At 39.3% G+C, this 27,016-nt stretch overlaps 1 protein-coding gene across 3 annotated transcripts; it reads left to right on the top strand.

Annotated features, from left to right (window-relative positions):
* Positions 1-1,579: 1,579 nt before the first annotated feature.
* LOC122561790 (calumenin-like) lies at positions 1,580-26,391 on the top strand. 3 transcript variants are annotated; one of them, XM_043713953.1, is made up of 7 exons: positions 1,580-1,666; positions 8,453-8,689; positions 13,303-13,496; positions 18,925-19,091; positions 20,391-20,451; positions 22,367-22,566; positions 23,174-26,391. In XM_043713953.1, exons 2-7 carry the CDS (start codon positions 8,469-8,471, stop codon positions 23,276-23,278), a joined length of 948 nt encoding a protein of 315 aa, XP_043569888.1. In that variant the 5' UTR covers positions 1,580-1,666; positions 8,453-8,468; the 3' UTR covers positions 23,279-26,391. The 3 variants fall into 3 exon arrangements, with proteins under 3 accessions (XP_043569888.1, XP_043569886.1, XP_043569887.1); XM_043713951.1 differs by having other exon boundaries at positions 1,631-1,766; XM_043713952.1 differs by lacking the exon at positions 13,303-13,496 and adding an exon at positions 13,036-13,229 and having other exon boundaries at positions 1,631-1,766.
* Positions 26,392-27,016: the final 625 nt, after the last annotated feature.

Raw genomic sequence — 27,016 nt, 5'->3', positions numbered from 1 at the left:
GTTCCTTACCAGTAGTCACAGGTAGATAGGGTGCTGAAGGAGATGTTTGGCATACCTACCTTCATTGGTCAGTGCATTGCATATTGGAGTTGGAACATCATTTAGTGGCTGCACAGGATACCGGTGAAGCCACTTTTAGAATACAGCATTCAATTCTGGTCTCCCCACTATAGGAAAAATGTTGTTAAATTTGAAAGGGCTCAGAAAAGATTTACAAAGATGTTACCAGGATTGGAGAGTTTGAGCTACAGTGAGAGGCTGAATAGAATCCTCAGTGTGGAAACAAGCCATTCAGCCCAACAAGTCCACACTGACTCTCTGAAGAGTATCCCATCCAGGACATCTACCAAACTGGACATCTACCAAACTGGAGCTTTTTTTTAGATTACTTACAGTGTGGAAACAGGCCCTTCGGCCCAACAAGTCCACACCGCCCCGCCGAAGCGCAACCCACCCATACCCCTACATTTACCCCTTACCTAACACTACAGGCAATTTAGCATGGCCAATTCACCTGACCTGCACATCTTTGTGGCTGTGGGAGGAAACCGGAGCACCCGGAGGAAACCCACGCAGACATGGGGAGAACGTGCAAACTCCACACAGTCAGTCGCCTGAGGCAGGAATTGAACCCGGGTCTCTGGCGCTGTGAGGCAGCAGTGCTAACCACTGTGCCACCGTGCCGCCCACAATTTTCCTGAAGCGTCAGAGGAGTGACCTTATATAGGTTTATAAAATCACGAAGGACATAGAGAGGATGAATAGCCAAGGTCTTTTTCCCAGCGTATGAGTGTCCAAAACTAGATGGGAACATGTTTAAAAGCAAGCTGAGGGGCAATTATTTTACACAGGTGGCGCATTTATGGCATGAGCTGCCAGAAGTGGTGTAGACAGGTACAATAAAAACACTCCAAAGGCATCTGGATGGGTATATGTTTAGGAAGGGTCTAAGAGATGTCAGCCAAATGCTGGCAAATTGGATAGGCTTATTTTCAGATATCACGTCGGCATGGACAAGTTGGTCCGAAGGCTCTGTTCCCGTGCTGACTCTGGCGGTGGTCATCTGGTCTGGTTGGTTGTTTGGGATCTCTCACGCTGGCCTTATAAATTCAAGTTCAAGTTCAACTTCACCCCTCCCCCTCCCCCTCCAAGCCAAGGAACGTCTTCCACGACAAAATGTCCTTAACTTCACCACGCCTCAACGATTTAATCTCCCTAGCTACGCAGTTGAAGCAGAACTGTAGGGAAGAATGTCCTATTTCTGTGGACGCCAATTAGCTATTTGTTTCACAATCGACAACCGTTACTCCTCAAAGCTCCAATACCACATCCATGTAAGGCGCTGAAATCAGAGGCACCACCCCGGTTCCCATGGCGATCAGCCATGGCTAACATAACTGCGCCGGCGCATACCCTGGGACACGCGCTTGCTCACGTAACGGGACAACTGGACGCGCGACGTGGCGGTTTACGGCCAATAGCAGCCCGTGCGATAACCCACCAATGAAGAACGGTCACCATGACGTCGAAGGAGAGGCTGGAATACAGGAGGCGAGCGGTGATTGGCTAATAAGGGTGAGTTTATTTCCGTTTACTGCAGGGGTGGGCAGTTTCCGGTAGACCCCTTTAGAGTGGATAGAAAGCCGAAGAAGGGGTCAGAAATTTGGTAATTATAATTAGTTTGGTTGTAGTTACTGGTGGGAATTAATGTACTAATTAGCTATTTAATTAACTGCAAGATAATTGTGAACCTAACTAACAAAGTGGTAAGCATTCCCTTTTAATAGGTACATTTTCAACTTAATAGTTACAAAAATAATGTAGCTTTTTTTTTCGTTGTTGTATTTCATTATTTGATTTTAATTTCCATTTATGATAATTTTATTAAAACTGTTAAACTGATCGTTGTGTTGTAACGTTGAACAGTTACCCAATTCATTTAACCATGAAGATCATTGGGCAAAGCCTGCCTTTTGGAAATGTTTGTGGATTGACCTTTGTACTTGCAATTACATTCCTCCAGTTTTGATTTTTTTTAAAAAAAGTTTTGAGGATGGATCACAAACAATTTGAATAGACCCTTGGCAAGAGTGATTAGATTTTATTATGGCTTTTGTTCTAACTTTTAAACTAGATAATAAAGGATGATCTTCAGCCCTAAAGAAATTTTTCATGTATTTTCAGACCTGAATAAATATATTAATTTTAATAACTTTATGGTGTTAAAGATTTACATCTTGTGTTATTGGTGTCTAAGACAGGTTTCTAAGACAGCAATGATCTGATAATTTGTTGTGGTGATTAAAGTTTAGATATTGGTTAGAACACTGGGATCCCTTCTGTTCTTTGAATAATAATCTTAAATCTTCTATCTCCATCTGAGAGGCTGGATGTTGCTTAAGTTTAATATTTTGTTCACTTGTCTTTATTTTACTTAAGTTCATTTATTTTTTGAGTTCCCACCAAGCTAATTATAGATGACATTGTGGGTGGATTTGTTTTTTTTCAAAGTTGGTAGCAATAATGAGTTATTCCCTAGATTATTACTTTTTGAATGCTATAGCTATCAATTAACTTATTTAAGCATCTACCTATCCTCACTTTATCTTGGACAAGGACACCAAATTTTAATTTCCAAGTTTTGATCCTGTATTCAATTGCCTTACCTCTGTTAGGGTGTGGTAATTGGCTCAGCATCCTCAAACTAGTTCTATTCAGTAGCTTCCAAAAGACTTCTTCAGTTTTCCAACATTGCACCAATTAGTTCTATAATGAGTTCTAAAACAGATTTGCCTCACAATTGATAACTGTTAATCTTCGAACTCAGGTGTCACCTCCTTCTAAGATGTTGAGATCTGAGGCACCGCTTCAGTTTTCTTATAGCAATCAACTGTTATTACTGTGCCGTGTGTCAGCCAGGTTCTCTCATCGAGTCAAATAGCATGGGGATGTAATGCCTATTGCTGATACACCTATACACAACCATGGCAACTAATTCCACAGCGAGTTACCATTTGGAGTGAGAAATTTAGTGCCCGAGGAGGTAGAAATGCTTGAGGGAAGGAGAAAGAAATGACTTTACTGAGCATACCTGAAATTTCATCATGCAAGTATAATTTCTTGTTAGCAGTTTACACTGTGTGCTTGTATGATGCCCCTCCCCGATTTGATTAGATTAGATTACATACAGTGTGGAAACAGGCCCTTTGGCCCAACAAGTCCACACCGCCCCGCCGAAGCGCAACCCACCCATACCCCTACCCCTACGTCTACCCCTTACCTAACACAACGGGCAATTTAGCCTGGCCAATTCACCTGACCTGCACATCTTTGGACTGTGGGAGGAAACCGGAAATACTGTTTGGATAAATATGGAGAGGCTGAGGAGACCTACATACTCTAGAGTTTCAAAGAATGAGATATCTTATTGAATTATACACAATTTGCATAGGGTGGATGCAACAAAGGGAACTCTTGTGATACAGTCATATTTTCCTCCCCTCTGGGCCAAGAGGCCTGGGTTCAAGTCCCACCTACTCCAGAAGTGTGTAGTACCTAGATGCAAGAAGGATATTCCCCTTGCTTTGGGGACAGGAATCTTTGGGGACAGGAGAGGACAAGGAATGCTGAGAAGCAGGGGAATGAGGAGCAATTTCTCCATTCAGAAGGTGGTTGAAAAAATTGGAATCCTCTATTGAGAGGGGTATGATACTTAGTAATTGAGTGTACTCAAAGGGAGATTGATAGATTTCTAAATATTAGGGATATGGGAGGTATTATGAGAAAATAATGTTGAGATCAAAGATCATCCATCCCCAAGACAAATAGCAGTGCAGTCTCGAGGGGTAAATACCTATTACTGCCGCCATTCCATGTTTGCAAACAGCATGAGATTATGGCTATTTGAGAATGAAGTACTTGATCGCTGCTGACTTTTTTTTTAACTAGGTCTATTAACACACAGTTGTAATCACGTAAATATATCATTCAGGGGCAAATACAGTTTGAAAATTTGTAATTGTCTGTAATGCCTAAAAATGTGGAAAAATTCAATACTTTCTTTCCTTGGTTTGTCACTAAATTTTGATTTTGAGTTGCAAAAGATCATGAAGTCCACTTGTAATCTTTATTAGTGGAATTTGTAATTAAAGAAATACTTTATGTCGTGCTCTTCGCTACCTCAAAGCTTCCTGAAATGAATGAAGAAATAGCTTTTGAAACATAATAAGCATTTTAATGGAGGAACGGTGACCAACATTCATTACAAAACAGAAAAGGTGATGTCACCAATAGTGAGGCACCATTTCAAAGATCTAACCTCAGCAGAATAACATCAATTTTCCAGTGAAACACAATGGTGAACATTTTGAGGTTTAGTGTGAAGTACATGTAGCAATGTGGTTTCAAAGCTGCATGTTTTGAACTGTATGACATGGGAGCAATTTTAAAATAATAACTTGTCAAAAGATTTACAAGCTTATTGCCAGGGTTGCAGAGGTTGAGGTATAGGGGAGAGGCTGAATAGACTGGGGCTATTCAGAGCCTCAGGGATGACCTTATAGAGATTTAGAAAATCCTGAGGGGCATGGATATGATAAATAGGTAAGGTCTTTTCCCTGGGGTGGGGGACTCCAAAATTAGAGAGCATAGGTTTAGGGTGAGGGGGAAAAATGTAAAAGAGACTGAGGGGGCAACTTTTTCACGCAGAAGGTGGTGCGTGTGTGGAATAAGCTGTCATAGGAAGTGGTGGAGGCTGGTGCAACTACAACATTTTAAAAGGCATCTGGATGGGTATATGAATAGGAAGGGTTTGGAGGGATATGGGCCAAGTACTGGCAGATGGGATTACATTAGGTTAGGATAGCTGACATCGACGAGTTGGACCAAAGGGTCTGTTTCTGTGCTGTACATTTCTATGACTCTATAAATCGATTGTAAGGCTAATAAAGGCATGAGGAATTATCATCATCGAATGACACTGTTTATGAAGTTTTAGCACAAACTTGTGGAAGAAAAACTTTGCTGTTCTATTAGTCAGGAATTTTATATTGTGATGTTTTGGGCTAAAGGAGCACACGGAACTGTAAGCGCATTCTTTCCCAAGTATAAGATGCACCAAGAATTTGAACACATGATATTCTACCCATGCCACTTTGCTAATTTTTCAAATTATTTAATATTTAAGGATGTCTGGGTCACTGGTTAGGCCAACATTTCTTGTTCATTGCTAATTGCTCCCCTGAACCATTACAATTTTTCTTGAATTGTTTGGTACAGCTGAGTGGCTTGCATGTGATGTCTTTTCCCGGAGAGCAGTTAGGTCAATGCTGTGGGTGTGGAGTTCTGTATAGGCCAATTAGAGTAAGAATAGGAAATTTCTTTCTGTAAATGAGATTATTAAGCCAATTTATAACAACTGATGAGAGGAATGGCAAGCATGAAACTGATAAACATTCAATTCTGTTAAATTAACTTAAATGGGATTTGAACCCATTTCCTCAGAATCTTGGGTTTCTGGATTACAAAAACCAGCACAATACTACTAAGTCACTATCATGGTATTGAGTTTTATTCAAAGTAATTAGCAATACTAAAGTTTTGTAGGGGAGCAATGTGTAAAATTGCATCCATTTATTAATTATACAGTTGTGAGGTATGTTTGACAATTGTAAGGTTAATTTTCCATGTTTGATACAATAGAGATTGATCAAGATATCAAAAAGAATTGGAGCACAGTGTTAAGAATTTTAGGTTTATATCTTTCTAGAGAAGAGATGGAATAGGTCAGTGTATTAAAGAACCTCATTGTGAGATCAGTGGAGTGCAGTTAAAAGTCTGAAAAATGAAGCAACCTATACAAAAGTTGTACTGAATTGGCAGCAGTTCATGAAATTCGTATGATGCAAACTTAGGAAATAGTTTATTGCAGGACAGGCATACGTTGATACTGTTAGGAAATTTTTTTTAGCATTGGGTTTAGGCGGGAAGTGCAAAAGAAAAAGATGAACAAAAGTAGATTGCTTTATGTATAGAGGAACATTGAACATTACAGCGCAGTACAGGCCCTTTGGCCCTCAATGTTGCACCGCCCTGTGAAACCAGTCTGAAGCCCATCTAACCTACACTATTCCATTCTTGCCCATATGCCAAGCAGTGATCATATCTGGTAACCTGCAATAGTTGAGATTTAATTGTTCAAAAAGACTTCTATCCTAGCTAATAGACATTTTATGCTTGTGTTTAGCATTAATGTAGAACATTTGTTCACTACTGAATCCGAGTGAATTCTTAGCAATATTTGGTAAGGCATTAGCTGCTTTTTTTTTTTGAACATTTTATACTAGAGTTCAGAAATTGGACTTTGATTTTATTGGTCAATTGTTTTTACAAATCAAGTTAGTTGCTTTTAGGCTTTTATCCATGGTTTTGCATATTAATTTTCCTGTATCTTTTAAAGTTGAGAGAGAGCAAAAACCGTTCTCTTGTAGAATAGCTCCTAATAAGGTACATTATTTATTGAATACTATTGTGTGACTGTATAAAATGGAATTTATAGCAAGAACACTTTAATCGGTGATCTGTTTTTGTTGTTGGTGGAAGAATAAATGTTGGCTAGGATACCTAGAGGACATGCGACTCCTTTTTCAAGTACCTTCTCTTTTCCATCCATCTCATTGGGTGAAGTCTCTTAGTAATTTGAAAGAATGATATACTCCAATATTGTAGCACTACTTTGGTATCACACTGAAGTGTCAACTTAACTGATGACAGTTTGAATGCTATGAGTTTTCCCACCTGACAATTTTCCAACTCCTGAACCTGCTTTCTCCTGCAGAATGCTGTTCCATTGATGCCAAATTTCTTGCAGCACATCACCCAAATGACCAACATAAAATCGCTAACAATTGGCAAACATTGCAGTTGAAACCAGTTCCTGACTATGACAATAATCCAAGTCCCTGATTTCTGGCAATGCTTAAATCATCTACATGCCTGCTCTCTAAAAAGGGTTAGTTCCTATATGGCATTTGGGAACAGGAATTCTTTTAATAGGTGTAACAAAATTGCAAGAACATTTTGTCAATGGTCAAAGAAGAAAGATGCAATGTATTTTAACTAGCTCCACACAGCCATTTTGTGTATCACCTAATACATCAACTACATGATCCCTGGCATAGGTATGGTTTGTTGAGGCTATCTTACCACCAAATGAGTCATAGTTGAGAAGTTATCGAGTTATAGTTATACAGCACTGAAACAGATCCTTTGGTCCAACTCGTCCACACTGACCAGATATCCTAAATAAATGTAGTCCCATTTGCCAGCATTTGGTGCATATCCCTGTAAACCCTTCTTATTCATATATCCCATCCAGATGCCTTTTAAATGTTGTAATTGTACCAGCCTCCACCACTTCCTCTGGTAACTCATTCCATACACACACCACCCTCTACATAAAAAGACATTGCCCTTTAGGTCCCTTTTAAATTTTCCTCTCGCACCCTAAACTTATGCCCTCTGGTTTTGCACTCCCCCATGCCAGGGAAAAGACCTTGTCTATTTACCCTATCCATGCCCATCATGATTTTATAAACCTTTATATGGTCACCCCTCTGCCTCCGATGAGGGAAAATAGCCCCAGTCTATTCAGCCTCTCTCTGTCGCTCAAACCATCCAATCTTGGCAATATCCTTGTAACTCTTTTCTGAACCCTTTCAAGTTTCACAACATCATTCCTATAGTGAGGGGACCAGAATTGCATGCAGTATTCCAATAGTGGCCTAACCTATGTCCTGTATAGCCGCAACATGACCTCCCAACTCCCTGTACTCGATGCACTGACCAATAAAAGCAAGTATACCAAACGCTGCCTTCACTATCCTCTCTACCTGTGACTCTACTTTCAAGGAACTATGAACCTGCACTTGAAGGTCTCTTTGTTCAGCAACACTCCCCAGGACCTTATCATAAAGTAAATAAGTCTTGCCCTGATTTGCCTTTCCAAAATGCAGCACCTCATGTTTATCTAAATTACAATCCATCTGCCACTCCTTGGCCCTTGTACTCTGAAATAATCTTCTTTGCTGTCCACTACACTTCAAATTTTGGTATCATTTGCAAATTTACTATCATGCCTCCTATATTCACATCCAAGTCCTTTTGTATAAATGACAAAAAGCAGTGGACCCAGCACCTCTGGCAGAAATAAGGAAATTTAACAAAACTTAATTAATTGGTTTTCTAAATGCTTTAATCAGTGCTCTGAATGGTCTGATCTTATTTTTTTTTCTCAGGTGCTCAAGTACGCTAACATTTGTTTTGTTTTCTTTAGAATGTAGGAAAAGGTTTGTTTATTTTCTTGATCCACCTTTCTCCATTCAACCCAGTATGTGCTTAAAAATAACTTAGAACACGTTTTGGGAAGGTTTAACATACTTTCTTTCCTTTGCAGAAAGACCATAGACGTGATGGGCTTAACAAAGCTGATCCTGTACCTGACCATGTGTGGTGTTTATGCCCTGAGCAAACCAACCGAAAAGAAGGATCGTACCTTCCATGAGAAAGAACTGAGTGACAAGGTGCATGATGATTCTGAGAACTTTGAATATGACCACGATGCCTTCCTTGGGGCTGAGGAGGCAAAGACATTTGATCAGCTCACTCCTGAGGAAAGCAAAGAAAGGCTTGGGTATGTAAGAACATGACAGAAAATATTAAACCAATAATGATTTACATTAAAGTTGTACTGTTGACCATACTTTTAAAGATATTTTAAAGAGCACACAATGACTGTTATTTAGTTTGGGACTATATTCTGATTTTGAATAGCTACTTCTAGATTTATGGGAAACTCCTTGATGTGAGTTGGATTCTAAACTTCATAATATATCTGTTTCCTCTGTGAGAATTTAATGTATCAATATTAATTGTGTTGTGCATCCATCTTCCCTCATTAGGAAACAAGCCTTTAATATTGTTTCTACAATAGATGGGAATCCTTGGCCATAAATCACTCTTAATAGCAATGGGATTATGAATTTAAAGCCATTTTGACCTAGCAAAATAAATTTTGATATTATCTTTTAAAATAAGAACAAGATTACAATAGTTAAAAATCAAACAACACCAGGTTATAGTCCAACAGGTTTATTTGGAAGCATTAGCTTTCAAAGGGCTGCTCTTTCATCAGGTGATCTTGGAGAATAAGATGCAGAATTTATAGCAAAAGATTAGTGTCATGCAACTGAAATGATATATTGAACAAACCTGGATTGTTGTTAAGTCTTTCATCTTTTAGAATGGGTTGCAGGTTTTGATTTCATTCATATGTAAATTCCAGAACTTCTTTTAAGTCACATTCTTGAGATAACTTAAGGTTTTATAATCTTAAGGTGACATTTCAACTCAGACGATGCATTAACAGGTGTGAGGTTAGAATCTGTATGTATCCCATTCTTGAGTCAGATTGGTTCTATTTCTAAAGTGGAATTTAGAAAATACTACATGTATTGACTGCCTGCAGATTGTGCATCTTTTGAGCAAAATAGAATGTATGAAAGCTTGGTTAAGTGGGTGTGATGGAGTATAAGCCTGTGACAGTATGTGTATAAGGCAGGGTCTGCGTGAGTGTTTACATATTCAGTGTGTGTGTGTGTGTGTGTGTGTGTGTACACACTCTCTCTCACTCTTTACACATTCACACACTTACACAGACCCTCTCTCACACGCACGCTGTCTCTCACACACGCACACATACACCCCCACGCTCTCATCCACACACACACACCCTCTAACAGGCTTATACTCCATCACACCCACTTAACCAAGTTTTCACTCATGCCAACACACTCACGTTTCGCTCTTTCTTTGTCTGTCTATCTCACATGCGCGCACACAAGTCAATGGGGTTTTGCAGATACATTCCATTTTGCTCAAAAAATGTGTTTTCTAAATTCTACTTTAGAAATAGAACCAGTCTGACTCAAGATTGGGTTACAGATAAATTCTAACCTCACACCGTTTAATGCATTCTCTGAGCTGAGATGTCACCTTAAGGTTTTATAACAAAAGGTATCTCGAGAATCTGACTTAAAAGAAGTTCTAGGATTTACATATTAATGAACTGAAACCTGCAACCCATTCTAAAAGGTGAAAGACTGTTCAACGTATCATTGTATCATGGTAATCTTTTGCTATAAATTCTGTGTCTTATGCTCCTGCTCCACAACCACCTGATGAAGGAGCAGCGCTCCGAAAGCTAGTACTTCCAAATAAACCTTTTGGACTATAAACTGGTGTTGTGTGATTTTTAACTTTGTCTACCACAGTCCAATACTGGCTCCTCCATATCAAGATTACAATAGTTCAGTTGATAGTTTCCTCTGCAGAAACATGAGAAGCTTGGTCAGTTACCTCTTTGTGCTGATTGTAATAATACTACTGTGTTTTCTGAAACGTGTCATTTATCTAAGTCATTGGTGAGTCTATTCCGTCCTTCACAATTGTGGACGATAGTGGTTATGATTGTATTATATCCCTCCTGGCTGCTGGGATTTTCCCATAATGGTTTTTTTTGGGTGTGTGAAACTATGTCCAAGCAAGAATTGTCACCTTCGAGAAAGAAAGGAATGAAATCTCTACGAAGAATATGCAATGAAAGTGCATATTTAATTCCGTAAGTAATTCTCCTTTCTTTTTAAGGCCCTTGTAATACAGGGACTACTTCAACACTGGTTTTGTTCACCAGTGTTGAGTGTTTTGCTTTCATTTTACTTCCTTACAGAGAATAGCCTTGTTCTGCAGCTTGTAACTTAAAATGCATTTTTGTTGAGTCAGCATTTTATCATCATATGCTTGTGTTCATAAACAGCCTTCTGATTTTCTAATCTTTTGTGGGGCATTGACTTAAAACTGTTTACTATGATGACACGTAGATAGAAAAGGAAATTATGAAGTGGACATAACGTATCTATATACCTTTTTTATAGGCTCCTTAAGTAAGTGGGCAAAGATCTGGCAAATGAAGTATCATGGGAATATGCAAAATTGTTCATTTTGGCAGGAGAAATTAAAACACGTTGACTAAATAGTAAGAGATTGCAGACTGTGAGGTGCACAGAGGTCTGGCTTTCCTAGTTCATGAATCACAATGTTTAGTATCGCTACAGCAAATTTATTGCAAGAGGGTTGAATACTAAAGTAGGAATATTTATGGTTTAGTAATGCACTGGACTGGCAAAATTTCATCCAGAGTAATGTGCAGTATTGGTTTTCTTATTTAAGATTAGATTCGATTCTCTACAATGTGGAAACAGGCTCTTCAGCCCAACAAGTCCACACCGCCCCTCTGAAGGGGGGACCTGCCCAAACCCATTTCCCTACCCTATATTTACCCCTGACTAATGCACCTAACACTATGGGCAATTTAGCATGGCCAAATCACTTGACCTGCACATCTTTGGATTGTGGGAGGAAACCCATGCAGACACAGGGAGAATGTACAAACTCCATACAGACAAGTGGGAATCGAACCCAGGACCCTGGTGCTGTGAGGCAGCAGTGCTAATCACTGAGCCACTGTGCTGCCCAAGAAGGAACATAAATGGAAGCAGTTCAAAGAAGGCTTATCAGACTAATACCTGGAAAGGGTGGATTATCTTGAGACAAGGTTAGACAGGCTAGGCTTGTACCCGCTGGGCTTTAGAAAAATGGTGACTTGATTGAAGCATACAAAATGCTGAGGGAGTTGACAGGGCAGAGGTGAAGAGCATGTTTCCTTTTCAGGGAGAATCTAGAACTGGATGTCACTATTCAGTAACAACCTTTTTTTTAATGGTTGTCCCATCCCCATCCCCATCCCCATCAACAGTCAGTGGTGGGAAACTTTATTCCTACACTCAGTCCTTTTTATTTCCCTTCTCCACGTCAGAGAACTCGGTACTGCAGCAAACCTTTTTATTAACTGGCACCTATGGGATTAGGAGTGTATTAGTTGATCAAATATTCCGGTAGATCAAAGGTCCACATAATTAATGTAAAAACACACAGTAATAGAAACCTAATGCAGGGGATACACACGTCACTCTTAATTTATTTATAGTATAAATCACTTAAATAATAATGCAACTTTGCCTTAACTTATTGGTAGAGAGCCTTCTCACTCTTACTCTCTCAACTGACTACTCAGACATTGGGGAGACTGTGATAATACAAAATAAAACTACTTCTGTATTTGAGGTATAATTTTTGTCAGTTTATTGGGAGTGCTGGTTGATAAGGTGCCAGTTAAAACAGTTTGCTGTAAATATACTTTTTGTCTTTGCTCACCTCTCCTAAATACTTTTAAAGCTCAGCATGGTACTAAAAAAGTAAGAGACTGCAATGTGCAAAATATATACTTCGTGGTGCCAAGTTGTCTCAGTCCAGATCAGTGCTTACAAAGTTTTAAAGCTGTACTCTGGCAACTCTTCGATACTTCCCAGTGCGGCTATTGTGACTTTTGAGTTATAGATTAGGAACGTTTGGGATCACCAGATATATGGTTGAAGGTCACAAATAAATTGAACAGATTTATTTCATTATAGTAATTGAGTTGGATTTGAGCTCTGATTCTACAGACGAAAGACTAGATTAAATGAATTTTTTTTCAAATTGGCCCTTTAGGATTCATGGTAGTTTCTCAATCAGAAAAGCCAGGATAATTCTAGTTAGTTCCTGGTTTTACAATTGATGATTCCACATGGTGAAATATAAGCGGGGGCATTGCAATTTATCTGTCTGTCTGTGCTGGGGAGTTTGAATTCATCTATTCTCTTAAATCCACAGCTGAAGTTTTGACTTTTACATACAAATCACCTGTTGTAATTAATTTTAAGGTGGCTGTAAGATCAAAGTTAATGGAGAGTGCACCCCATAGAAGTCCATTTCAATATAGCTCTGCAGAATCCTTCTCTACATTGAACATAAGTACCTATCAGTCAACTTCTCCAAGCGCCTTTTCCTAACCTTTCCCGGGTTTTCTGACTCTCCCAACAGAAAAATTGTAGATAAAATCGATGGAGACAAGGATGGGTTTGTTACAGAGGAGGAACTTAAGAAATGGATTAAACTTGCACAAAAGCGTTGGATTTACGAGGATGTCGAACGTCAGTGGAAGGGTCATGATCTAGACAACGATGGCCTCGTGTCCTGGGAAGAGTACAAAAATGCGACCTATGGGTCCCTGTTGGGTAGGTTTTTATGACGATTCTTTAAGGTCCAGAGTCTGACCCTGCCATCTACACGTTTTTTGTCTTTTTGTAGAATGATAGTAGATAAAATAGATGAGGATAAGGACGGATTTGTGACGGAGGCAGAGCTGAAGGCTTGGATAAAGCGGGCTCAGAAGAGATACATCTTCGAGAATGTTGGGCGCCAGTGGCCAGATTTCGACAGTAACCAGGATGGGCTTGTCTCCTGGGAGGAATACAGAAACGTAACATACGGCTACTACCTGGGTAAGGAGCAGCAGGCGAGACATTGAGCTGCATGTAATACTAAAGGGAAAGCAGTTAGTGGCAGTAAACAGGAGGAGGAACTTTGGTGCTGAACTACCCTGCTATGATTTGTAAAAATGATTCAAGATGATTTCTGATACTTCTAGAGACTTCAAGTTATATTGTAACTTTGTAATTTAGCAATAAAAGTTCACATCCATCAGTACATTGCATTTATAAGAACATAAATAGGAGCAGGAGTAAGCCATTCAACTTCTCAATATTTGCCTTGTATTTTGTATGTTTTAATAAGGTCATCTTTCTTTCATCTAAAGTTTAATGAATAAAGATTTAATCTGTTTAGGTATACTGATCTGTTAACCACTTCATCCTTTTGAATCTCTTTTGAATCAAAAGAGTGAATCTCTTTTGAACAGCCTCCAATGTTAATACGTTCTTTCTTAAATATGTGTTCAAAATTGTAGTTCTGCAGGTTCAGCCTGACCACCCCCTTTTCCCAGGTGTAACAAGACTTTCCCATTTTTAAACTCAAACTGTCTAAAATTTAAGGGACAAAATTTCATTTATCTTGCTTGGCGCACTTGTATGCTAACACTCAGATTAGATTCCCTACAGTGTGGAAACAAACCTTCGGACCAACAAGTCTACACCGACCCTCTGAAGAGTAACCTACCCAGACCCATTTCCCTCTGACTAATGCACCTAACACAATGGGCAATTTAGCATGGCTAATTCACCTGACCTGCACATCTTTGGACTGTGGGAGGAAACCCATGCAGACATGGAGAGAATGTGCAAATTCCACACACAGTCGCCAAAGGCTGTAATCGAACCTGGGACCCTGGTGCTGTGAGGCAGCACTTCTAACCACTGAGCCACCATGCCGCCCATATGATGGACAAGAACACCAAGATCCCTCTACTCTGTACGTTTTTGTTATTTAAATGGAGAGAAATTCCAATCTGCATTTTAATTCTTCCTATCAAAATGCATGACTTCACACTTCCCAAGTTAAACTCCATCTGCCAAGTTTCTTCCCAGTCACTCAACCTATCCACAACCCCTCGCAGCTTCCTTGCGTTCTCATCACAACTTGCCTCCTAACCTATTTTTGTGGCATCAGCAAATTTGAATACATTACACTCTGCCCCCTCCTCCAAGACATAACTTAGATAGTAAATAATTGAGGTTCAAGGACTGATCCTTGTGGTACTCCACTATATTTCCATCTGTACAACCTGAAAATATTCATTAAATTTTACTCTTTTTAATTTAAGGCTGTGCTTGTCTCTTGAAATTTTCCAGGTGTCGCTGCCCTCTTGCTGATCTCTCCTAGTGTCTGCAGTTGAGATACCAGCTTCTCAACTCTGAGTTGAAGTTCCTGCAACTCATGCTGCAGATGTGGTCACTGTGGATCACATTGGCAACCAGCAGCCCCCACATAACTACGGCTGCAACACATCACCTACTCAGCCATTTCTATTCTATTTAATTAATTAGATGTTAACTATTTAAAAAGTGAATTTCCTGCTGGTACTCTTCAGTTGTAGTAATGATCCATGATTTAAAGCAATTGGCCAGTCGTGATATCTGGAAGAAATTCTCACCGTTCACATACATGTTTTCCTGTGACCTCACTCAACAGCTGATAGGTTAAATGGTCTCTGTGCTGTCAGTTTTTATCTCTCGCTGCTGCTGTCCTTCTCGGACAGGTCCACTGTTCCTTTCATGAAAGCATGACCCTGTTCTCTTGTATTGTTTAAGAAGTTGCTGACTTTGCTCTCTGTCGTGCTATTTTTGAAGAACAGAGTACTTCTCTCTTTACCTCTTTCAGGTATGCTGACTGTCTCAGTATCCTCCTTGCTCACACTGTTTTCCCATCATTAGTCTGATGCTTGCACATTTTTTTCTCCAAGTCTTCTCTAATGATGGCCAGTCCATCTGTATCTCAAATCTTGAAATTCAGTTAACTCAGCTGCATTCACAAGCTTTTGGAGGAGCAAGTTCCACATTTCTCACATTTTATCTGGTAGCAATGCTCTAATTTTGTGAGATAGAATGGTTGTATCTTTCTCCAGGTAATTTCCTTCTTGAATTGTCACAGTTGCACTCACTAGAATGATCCATACCCTTTTCTTTCAGGGTGTGTCTCCACATCAGTATATTCGGCAAGTTCTTGAATATTCTATTTGTACTGTACACATGAAGACCTGAAGCTAAATAAGGCACTCTGGGGTGGAAGTCTATTTTTGTTTGTCTCTAGGTTCAACTTAATCATTGTGAATAGCTTTATTCAAGCTCTTGTTGAAAGCAGACACATGGTATGTAAAGCCCCTAACTCAAAATGCAAAATGATACAACTATAAATGACATGTAACGGTTGGACAAAGTAGAGGGAACTTTATTCATTTTATAAACACATGTTGCAGTAAGAGTAGGTTGGTTTAATAAGATTGTAGCTGATTTTTTAATTCGACCATACCTTCCTGCTTTAACTCCTTACGCTTTGATTTGGAGTCAGAGTTATAGATTTCCTTTAGTGTTTTTCTTGGTATGTTTAGTCATTTATTGCATAAGAGAGTCTTTGTGGATGTTGGAGGCCAGTCATCACAGCTGCAGGTCCTCAGGATAATGCTCTATGCCCAACCATCTTTGACTCCATAATACTGACCTGGTCTCCATCATAAAATGTGAAATAGGGATCTTTGCTGTTGATTGGTCCTGAGCATTGTGCATGATTACTCAAATACTTTTGCAGTCTATGTCCAAATGCAGCAAGACCTGGACAACTCTCAAGCTTGGGCTGATAAATGGCAAGTAACATTTGCCTTACACTACTGTCAGGCAATAACTATCTGACACAAGAGCATCTAACCATCATCATTTGAGATTCAGTAGCGTTATTATTGCTTAGTAGTTTACAACCATTATCTTAGGGGTTACCATTGACCAGAAATTGACTTGGATGGGCCATGTAAATATTCCAGCTGCAAAAGTAGGATGCCACATCCACAAACTTCACTCTGTCCAACATCAGTGCACAGTAGCAGCAGTATGTACTCTCTCTACTGCAGAAATTCACCAGAATTAGACAGAACCTTCCAAACCATCTAGAAAGACAGGGGCAGCAGATCTGTGGGAACAACACCACCTGCAAGTTCATATCCAATCACTCCCTTTCCTGACTGGAACAAGATCATTATTCCTTCATTGCGACTGAGTCAAAATCCTGGAACTCCCTCTCTGGCAACTTTGTAGGTGTGTCGACATGAAATAGTCTGCAGTAGTTCATGAAGGCTACTCAGCTCCGCAAAATATAGGATGGGTAATAAATGCTGAGCACGCCAGTAAAACCTATTTCTCCTGAATAAATGACAAAACATGTGACTTTTTTTGGGTCTCGCAACATGATTTGTGCAAAGAGAAAATTCATCTTTGCTGAATGTAGTGTTTTATCCAAATGCTGTAAAGCATAGTTTCTCATCAATCTCAGCACTTCAACTGGCTTGAATAATTGCCTTGGTTAGTTATAACAACATTTGGTGCATGGGGTTTTAGAAGGATGAGAAAGTCTTCTGAATAAATGACTTATTTTCAAAGTCTTCATTTGTAACAAATAGACAGCTTAACAATACATGTAGTAAGGAAATTCATTGGGTTAGTTTTGGACTTTATAAAACCATAAGACATGAATAAAAGTAAGGCCATTTGGCCCATCGAGTACGCTCTGCCATTTAATCATGGCTGAAGGGATTTCAACTCCACTTACCCGCACTCTTCCCGTGACCCTTAATTCTTTGTGAGATCAAGAATTTATCAGTCTCTGCCTTGAAAGCACTTAATGTCCCGGCCTCCACTGTGCTCTGTGACAATGAATTCCAAAGGCCCACCACTCTGGCTGAAGAAATGTTTCTCATTTCCGTTCTAAATTGACCCCCTCTAATTCTAAGGCTGTGCCCATGGGTGCTAGTCTCCTTGTCTAATGGAAACAATTTCCCAGCTTCCATCCTTTCTAAGGCATGCATTATCTTGTAAGTTTCTATTAGATCACCCCTCAACCTTACAACTCTAATGAAACAATCCCAGGATTCTCAGCCATTCGTCGTAGGTTCGGCCTACCATTCCACAGTCCATTCTCTGTAATTAGACTATGGCACATTAAGCTGGCCATGAGCAGCAAATGTCAAAGTTTGTGCAGCTGAGTGTTCTAATCAGTATTAGAATAAGCTCTGCGTGTTCATGACTGGTGAATAGAGTTGGTGAAACTCATTTAAAGTCTTGAGTTTTGGTTTTGATTGCATGATTGATTACCAAACCCTGCCAGAGATTTAACTATGCACTGTATAATTTAAAATGCTGTATTTGCCAGTCTTTGTGTTCAGTATAATGTTTCCTAAAATTGAAAATATCAGTGATATACAAAAAGATTTATAGGTGGGATGCAGGAAATCAGTCTCTGATTTGAAGCAAATGAAAAAGAATTTGTTTTAACACTGTGTCGCTTGTGATACGTCAACCCCTAAGTGTCTATTGTTGCATTATAAAGGGTATTGAATATTCAACACTGAAAAGTATAAATTGATCTCTTCATGTTACGTGATCTCTTTCACAACAAACTGGCATCCTGTCAATTCTAGTGTTGGTAGATCATCTAAGTGTTCACCATGGTGAATGGAACTGAGATATTTCCATTGGCTTCCTGTTACACACTTTTCCTTGATCGGTTGATCTGACCTGATACAAAAATAGAAATTACCAGAGAAACTCAGCAGCAGTGGCAGCATCTATGGAGAGAAAGCAAAGTTAACATTCAGAACAAAGGTCACTGGACCTGAAGCATTAAGTCTGCTTTCTTCCCACCGATGCTGCCAGACCTAAGTTTCTTCAGCAATTTCTGGTTTTTGTATCAGATTTCCAGCATCTGCAATTCTCTTTTGTTTTATTGATCTAACCTGCTTTTCACTACTTTGACATGGATCCAAAACAAAACCAAACTTTTTTCTGTTGACTATGTTTTCAAAGTACATCTTCGCAAGAAAACATGGAAAGAAAACTCACTAGGAATGAGTTGATGTTTAGTTTTACCAGGTTGCTACCATAGAATTGTGGTAACTACTGTAGACCTGATTTGAATAATCAGGTTTTCTCTCCTTTCTTTACAGGGTAATTTTGAGAAAATGCAGAATTTTATTTTAGCAGAGATTCCTGTAGCATCCAAGGCAAGAGTGAAGTACTTTGAAGACTGACGTATAAACAAACCTTTTGCTTTAGCATTCAGTCACTGTCACTTACCTGCCAGAACGTTTATCTGGGGTCTAACATTCTTTCCAGAATTGATCAAATGTTCACGTGCCTCTGTTTTCAAACTGTTTACTAATCTTGGAATTGTTCTTTCCCTTCTTTCTTTCTACACCCTTTGATCTCCAAGATGACGTGGATGCTGACGATGGCTACAACTATAAACAGATGATGATAAGAGATGAACGCAGGTTCAAAAAGGCTGACCAGAATGGTGACCTGTTTGCTACAAAAGAGGAGTTCACTGCCTTCCTGCATCCAGAGGAATATGATCATATGAAAGACATTGTTGTGCTGGTCAGTATTGTGAAGATGCCTTGTTTTCACCCAACACTATTTAATATTTACATACAAAGCCCATTATGGTCAATATTGGTCTGTTGTTTTTATGTTTTCTGATCAACCTATTGAGATGTGATGACACAACTCTGGAACAGGTGAAACGTGACCCCCAAGCCTTCTGGGTCAAAGGCAGGGACGCTATCACTGTACCATAAAAGCCGACCTCCCAACTCTATTTCAAGTGGCAGAGTATGGAGTAGAGCTGGAAATGTGTTGCTGGAAAAGCGCAGCAGGTCAGGCAGCATCCAGGGAACAGGAGAATCGACGTTTCGGACATAAGCCCTTCTTCAGGAATCGAGTATGGAGTAGATGCAAACCATTGAGCCCAACTGATATACACTGGTATCTGTTTGTGCTCAAGCTTCTACTCTACTTCATTATAATTCTGTTATCATGACATCTCAGTATCTCTAAGTAATTGAGAAATCAGTACATAATATGTCAAGATGCAGAAGAAGTAAATAATATTTGATGAGGGATGAGATGGAGGATTTAAAGAATGAACACTACTGTGGCTTCTTGGAATTATGTAACTGGTTAGCACTGAGTAACATGGTAGTATGAGGCATGATTCCTGAAGAAGGGCTCATGCCCGAAACGTTGATTCTCCTGCTCCTTGGATGCTGCCTGACCTGCTGCGCTTTTCCAGCAACACATTTTCAGTATGAGGCATGCACAACCCAGAAAAGACCTTTGTGACCCATTTAATTGAATCCAAAAGAAACAAAGTTTACGCAAGTGATCTTGACTATCAACTGCATTGGTTGCCAGCGAATTAACAAGATGCAGTTTTTGCTGGACTTTCAAGATTATTCTTTCCACCTTCACTGTAATAGGATGTTTGTGGACGCTTGCCACTCTGCACAGTTAAACCTGAACTGTGTTCACTTCCTTACAAATGAGTCTGTATCTCTTTTTACAACTAGTGTACTAGAGACTTTTTATTACTTTTGGCATTTTATTCTGGCTCTTCCCCTAATTTTGATGATATGTACTCACCTAGTTTACAAATCATAACTCTGCAATTTTTGTATAATTGCATGACCAGAAAAAGGTCAATGATTCCATTAACAATTTTGATTCTCGGGACCTTTAGGCTTTGCCAAGTGTAGAAGGCTTGCCATTATGGAAAGTTACATTAGGTCTCTTTTAAAGTAGGGTTTATTGTCTGAAAAGCACGCAAAACTCTAACTCCTACTGTTCTAAGTTTTTATATTCGGAAGTGGACAAAAGCTGTCTTTCTTTTTCTGGCAGGAAACCATGGAAGACATTGATAAGAATGGAGATGGCTTTATTGATTTGGAGGAGTATATTGGTAAGTAAATTGGAATTGGAAGAGTAGGGGATCAGAGATTTAAAAACTGGAGCTTAAAGTTCAATCTGATCAATTGCGAGCAGGAACATGAGCGATGCATTTTACTGCTGCAGCACACTTTCACAACAAGTGAGAGATAAGTGGGCGGCACAGTGGTTAGCACTGCTGCCTCACAGCGCCAGAGACCCGGGTTCAATTCCCGCCTCAGGCGACTGACTGTGTGGAGTTTGCACGTTCTCCCCGTGTCTGCGTGGGTTTCCTCCGGGTGCTCCGGTTTCCTCCTACCATCCAAAGATGTGCAGGGTCAGGTGAATTGGCCATACTAAATTGCCTGTAGTGTTAGGTAAGGGGTAAATGTAGGGGTAGGGGTGGGTTTCGCTTCGGCAGGTCGGTGTGGACTTGTTGGGCCGAAGGGCCTGTTTCCACATTGTAATCTAATCTAATCTAAAAAAGATACTGGAGGATTTTGGTATTCCAAGTGTTGGGGTGTGTATAGGGATTGGTGAGTATAAAAATATGCACAGGAGTTGAAATAAATTGAGGCTCATTGGGAAATCAGCAAATGTGTTGGTGAAACTACATACACAGGATGTTACTCTGCATATCTAAGTACTTTTGGTGGAATAGATGGATCAGTGAGGATGGACACATTGGGCTACACATGACTACTGGGGAAAGAGGAAGGAATCTAAAATGTTACAGGCAAGAATTGAATAATTGGTTTTGGAGTTGCCAGATTTTAATTAGTGTGTAATCTATGAATTAATGTTCTTGTGCTTAACAAAACGCAGGCTGAAAAATAGTTGTGGACAAGTTTTGGAAGTTGAACCCTGATTTGTTTGGTCGCTAACAAGAGAGCACCTTTCTGACCAGTAAAGGAACACACTTCAACTAAAGCCCAAAGGATTTGCAGAGTAGACTGTGCGCAATACTGAAGTATAGTGATTAGACAATGGTTAGGTAGAATGGTGATAATAGTGGTGATAAAAGTTTAACTAGCCAATTGGACGAAACAAAAAGCACAGATCAAGAATGTTGAAAAGGGATAACACCATTCATGTGGCTGGTACGTTGGATACCTGACTGACTATCTTGATTTTGAACAGAATACAAGCTGCACTGAGAAAAATTCCACTGAAAGGGGTGGGTGAAATATGGGATCGAAGGAGTGAAATGAGGGGGCATATGCTAAGCCAGGTGATGTTTTGGGGCAAATACTTAAGGTGAAAACTTTTGTGTGTGTGTGTGTGTGTGTATATAAGCATCTTTCACAATAGAAAATCCTAAAATGGCTTACATCTGATTAGTACTTTTTAAATGCATCTTTATTGCATTATTGGAATTACACCACCTAATTTGTCCTTTGCAAGTTACCATGTCCAGCAATGAGATGCATTTTTGTGATGCTGATAGAGTAACATTGACTAGGACTTCAGAGAGTGATTGATTTGTAATTTAACTGATTACATTTCTATGGACTTACCAATTAATTTTGGATATAGCCTGCTACTGAGGCACTGGTCTAGAATAGTGGGGCTGTGGAAATTCCATCTACGTTATCCAGTCAAGATTAAATGATGTGGATTATAATATTGAGTTGGTGTCTTGACCTTTTACTTTATCACGTGCTAACATAGGGATGTTTGGGGGAGGGGAGGGTTTGCGGATGATGGAGTAATTACTATGTTCTTTCTGCTGAGTTTGTTTTTAACTGCAGTAAGTCATCCTTGACAGACAGAACTATTAGGAGGCAGAGCCCTTGGTGCCAGAACTTTTGGAGCAAATTAAAGTTTGCTACTTTGTTTAATCACATTTGTGCATTTTAAGCACAAGTTGTTTTGCTAACTAGGGTTAGGAGCACAGAAAGACAAAGGGAAAGTTTTCAATGTGTCTGACCATCCCTCAATGTTTTCAGGTGATATGTACACTGCAGACAGTGATGGCCATGAGCCAGAGTGGGTAAAAACCGAGCGTGAGCAATTCACGGAGTTCAGAGATCGCAACAAAGATGGCAAAATGGACAAGGATGAAACCAAAGACTGGATCCTGCCAGCTGACTATGATCATGCTGAGGCAGAAGCCCGACATCTTGTCTATGAATCTGATGAAAACAAGGTGAGCTGTTCACATTGCTCATTCAAGTTTTTGTCCTTGATTGTATTAAACATTTAGTCCTGTGAGTGAAAGTTTCATCAGTGTTTCATAAATGCCTGAGCCTTCGGCTGCCTAGCATCTAAGCTCTAGACCTCCCTGCATTCTCTTTACTGGAGCTGACCAATAATAAAACTGTATGGGATAAATTGGGAAGGAAAATTTTGACAGGTGTGGATAAACTATGGTGTTTTTCTTAAAATTAGCAAGGGAATTGGCACAATTCATTAGGGTAATGTTCTTGCCACTCAAATTAAAGTTGAGACTAGTTTTAAACATTTAGAAAGTATTCAAGAGTTGGAATAGATGTTGAACAAACATGGTTCCACTTAAAGGGAAATTATTGTGAAGTAAGTTGAGGGAAAGGCATAGGGCAGGGGTGAATTCAGTAAATTCAGAAATCAATGAAAAGCATTTCTAAGGAAGAGTGATTGAATTCTTGATATGATGAATTTGCTTGATCTATCCAAAAAGTAAAATTATTGATCTAATGGCCTGTCCTTGTTCTTTAAAAGCCTTTCTGCTGTATGTGCCAACCTTTTATAACTGTTTGCCTCCAAATTTGTTCCAGGATGGAAAACTCACCAAAGAAGAAATAGTCAAAAAGTATGACTTGTTTGTGGGAAGCCAGGCCACAGACTTTGGAGAGGCCTTAGTAAGACATGATGAGTTCTGAGTGTGTTGATAACTACTGTGGAGAACGAACAAGAATCCATTCCATAAAGAAGGGATAATTTATTTTTTACAATTTGCTGTTTTAACTCGGTGTTCTGTTCTCAGGTTGTTAACTGTGTTCTATTCAGAAGCAGAGAAGGAGGGTTGGTGGTTGTAAAGAAGCAGCCATCTTGTGCCTAGAGAGTGATGTGTAATTACTGGTATATATTTCCCATGTATGTGTAGATTCCTAACTACATTTATTTTTATATTTTTTTTCTTCTTTTGATTGGATTTCTGTTATCCCATGCAGCATCCATTTAACTTCCAGGAAGCTCCATGGCCTGGTTTATAACAACAGTTCAAAAAAGTTGCTTATGCATGAAGTTCAAGAAATGCTTAGATTATGGAAGCATTTTTTTGGTCAGGTCATTTGTTACCTGTCTTAAGAGGGGTTTGTTTGTACAATTGCCATTTTGGAATTCAAACATATGTGTGGACAAATACTGAGAGCCAGATACACCCTCAATAAATTACCTTGGTCATCTGTTGCATTTGTGTTCTACAGCATTCTACTATACTGTAATATACTGCCACAAAGTGAAAAAGAATTTAATTATGCTATTCACATGAAATTGGAGAAGAGAAGTTGATCTATGGCTGCAGCACCATGACTAAACATCCTTGGCCCCTTGAACCACTATGTAATTCCCTGTCCAGGAGATCTGATATCCAAGAATCATTGATGAAGACACATTCCTTTTATATAATACAGTCTCTTCCCAGTCAAGAATCAGTTACGCTCCCTCCTGGAAAGCATAATAAATGTATGTAGTATTGATCATGTTAATATGCATTAATAGCTGTTATGTACTTTTTTTTTGTTCCCTATCTCTCTCAGCCTTTCACTGGTCTCAGCTGCCATCTGTAGGTTAAAATGTAACAGTATTTAGAAATAAGCAGCAGTATATTTTGTTTTTTTTTAACCCAACTGGCAATCAGTTAAAGGCAGGTTAATCTCCTCACTGTGATGAGGGTAGGTGTGGCATTCTGCTGATCATTAAACTAACTGGGCATCCTTTGTTAGAATTCTATCTCTGTGAAGGTTAACATGAAATGTTGCTCTAACTTTGGTCATTTTTTTAATCCTATATTTACCATCTTGTGTTTTGAGGAGAAATATATATTTGGAGAGTTTTAATATAAACATTCATGGAAGTTACATACTATTTTAAAAAGAAGCCTGCATTCAGTCACTAAGTCAATTCAGTGTTATATTTGTACATATAATGAGACGTGTAGTTGATTTTTCTTATTACTAATGCATTTATGTGTACATGAGGAATGTATTCTTGTAGTCCATTTCCTTGGCTGAGAAGAGTAAATTTGGAAATAACCAACAGACCAGACAACATTTATGTGGAAAGTGACAGAATTAATGTTTCAAGTGAATGACCTTTCCCATTTGAGCAGGAAATCAAAAGTTGACTAATATTGACAGTGTTTTTGACTAAGTTTTCGTATAGTTGCGGTTATGATTTGCATTTTTTGCATTTGACTAAATTAACGTTCTAAAGCGCGTGGTGTAGTGCTGTTTAGCGTTGAGACACAAATGTTGTAAATTCTTCCATTCGTATTCATAGTTTGTGGGGACAAAGGAAGGAAATATGCATCAAAACTACTGCACAGTGTTTAACAGCTGTGAATTTGACTTTTAACACAGTGGTATGGTTAGCCTGCAGCTGCAGAGACATGTGGTTAAAGTTCTAAGTATCTATGGTGTTGAAAACCACACTCAATGCTTGGAATAGCCATAGTCTGACTGACTTCTTCCCACTTCAATTTGTCGAACTGCTCTGAACAGTATTCATACACTATTTAATGAATTATGGGATTCCTTCCTTGACTTAGCAGCATTCAAAAGTAAGCTCGCTGCCTTTTGTATACAATGAGATCTATTGTCAGTAACATTTGCATCCAAAATATTAATGTCTTTCTAAGCTATTAAGTTTAAGATGCATAATTTCTTTCTTTGCTTTGCTTTTTGTTCCATCTATAAGCATGAGCAATTTTTTGAAGCGTATGCTGTGCTGCATTATGTTCTGTGCCCAAATCCTCCTCCAATGTAATGATCTAACCTTGATTATTTGGAAATGAAACACCAAAACTGATGCTGATTGAGGGATAACCCATGACCTCCAGTTAAGTGCCCAACACAGCACTGGATAGTCTCCTAATTTCATTTAAGCTGTTGGGACAAATCAGATTCATGTTCAACAGCCATACAACTTTTTTTCCTGCCCTGTCAACTGATGGTAAATATTGACTTCTAATCTAAATCTATTTGGACACTTGAAGAGTTGATCATTGTGGCATCTAATTGTCAATTGCATTTCACTTCACATTGAGCTCAATGAATAATTAGGAGAGCAGCCAGACTCTGAAATCTTTTGTAATAATGACAATCAGATTGGATGTCATCTCCTTGGGTGATTGACATGAGATTTGAAGTTGTTTGTACAAGTCCATCCTCCCTTGTGCTGTAATACAGCAGTTTTGATTCTTCCCCAGGTCCTGTTTCTAACCAGACAGCTGATTTTTTTTTTCCCCCTCAGTAAATATTTGATTTTTTTTTCAAAACTTGCTTTGCTTTACAGTTCTTCAAAGAATATTCTTTGAAACAGGATATAACTGGGCAACAACATATTTACAGACAAGAATCTAATCAAGGGGTTTGTGTATTAAAGTACGTGAGTGAGTTATATGCTAGACTAACATAATTCTGAGCGACTTCGATTTGGAGTCTAATTGAGGACTTCAAAAGGATACCTGAGTTGTAATAATTAACTTCAGTAGAGTAGATTTGTAATTTCATCGTTCTGCTTTTACACCAGTAGCCCCACTATCTTGGTAAGTGACTAAAACCTCCTCCTCCCACCCTCAGAAGTCTCTGTGACTTGGCCAACTACCCTGCCATGCAAATTCACAAGTGGATTCAATTGTTTTCTTGTTGGAGGTGAAGTTAATAGGTTTCATTTAGATTTAGATTTAGGAACCCTCCAACCACAAGGGATGAACTCCGATTTCTCCAGTTTCCTCATTTCCCCTCCCCAACCTTGTCTCAGTCCCAACCCTCGAACTCAGCACCACCTTCCTAACCTGCAATCTTCTTCCTGACCTCTCCGCCCCCACTCCAGCCTATCACCCTCACCTTAACCTCCTTCCACCTATCGCATTTCCAACGCCCCTCCCCCAAGTCCCTCTTGCCTACCTTTTATCTTAGCCTGCTGGGCACACTTTCCTCATTCCTGAAGGACTCTTGCCCAAAACGTCGGTTCTCCTGCTCCTTGGATGCTGCCTGACCTGCGCTTTTCCAGCAACACATTTTCAGCCCTTCATTTAGATTTTGTCAAACCTTTTTAAATATTGATTAAATCTAATTTAATTGTTACACACCTCGATAGACTTAGAATATCAGTGCTTTGAGAGAGATTTGTCTTCTTTTGAAAGAAGAGATCAAAATGAAGTTCCATCCATTGTATGACAGCAATTTGAAATATCATGTAATGGTCTCATTTGGGCTGAAGTGTGATGCCTCCAGAGTTCAATTGATGCTCAACACTTATCACCCATTTATGACTTTAGTTATGTTAGAAATGTACTAGGGGAAAGTGAGGACTGCAGATGTTGGAGATTAGAGTTGAGTGTGGTGCTTGAAAGCAGGTCAAGCAGCATCTGAGAGCAGGAGAATCGATGTTTC

Source organism: Chiloscyllium plagiosum, chromosome 23 (genome assembly GCF_004010195.1).
Source record: "Chiloscyllium plagiosum isolate BGI_BamShark_2017 chromosome 23, ASM401019v2, whole genome shotgun sequence".
Lineage (NCBI taxonomy): Eukaryota > Metazoa > Chordata > Chondrichthyes > Orectolobiformes > Hemiscylliidae > Chiloscyllium > Chiloscyllium plagiosum.
This window is presented reverse-complemented; position numbering and strand designations above follow the sequence as displayed.

What these genes read in the sequence shown, in the direction of transcription:
- LOC122561790 (XM_043713953.1), top strand. Translation starts at nt 8,469, where the DNA reads ATGGGCTTAACAAAGCTGATCCTGTACCTGACCATGTGTGGTGTTTAT. An exon ending in GAAAGCAAAGAAAGGCTTGG is followed by an intron (nt 8,690 to 13,302) that starts GTATGTAAGAAC and finishes GTCTTTTTGTAG; the next exon opens with AATGATAGTAGATAAAATAG. An exon ending in AACATACGGCTACTACCTGG is followed by an intron (nt 13,497 to 18,924) that starts GTAAGGAGCAGC and finishes TTGATCTCCAAG; the next exon opens with ATGACGTGGATGCTGACGAT.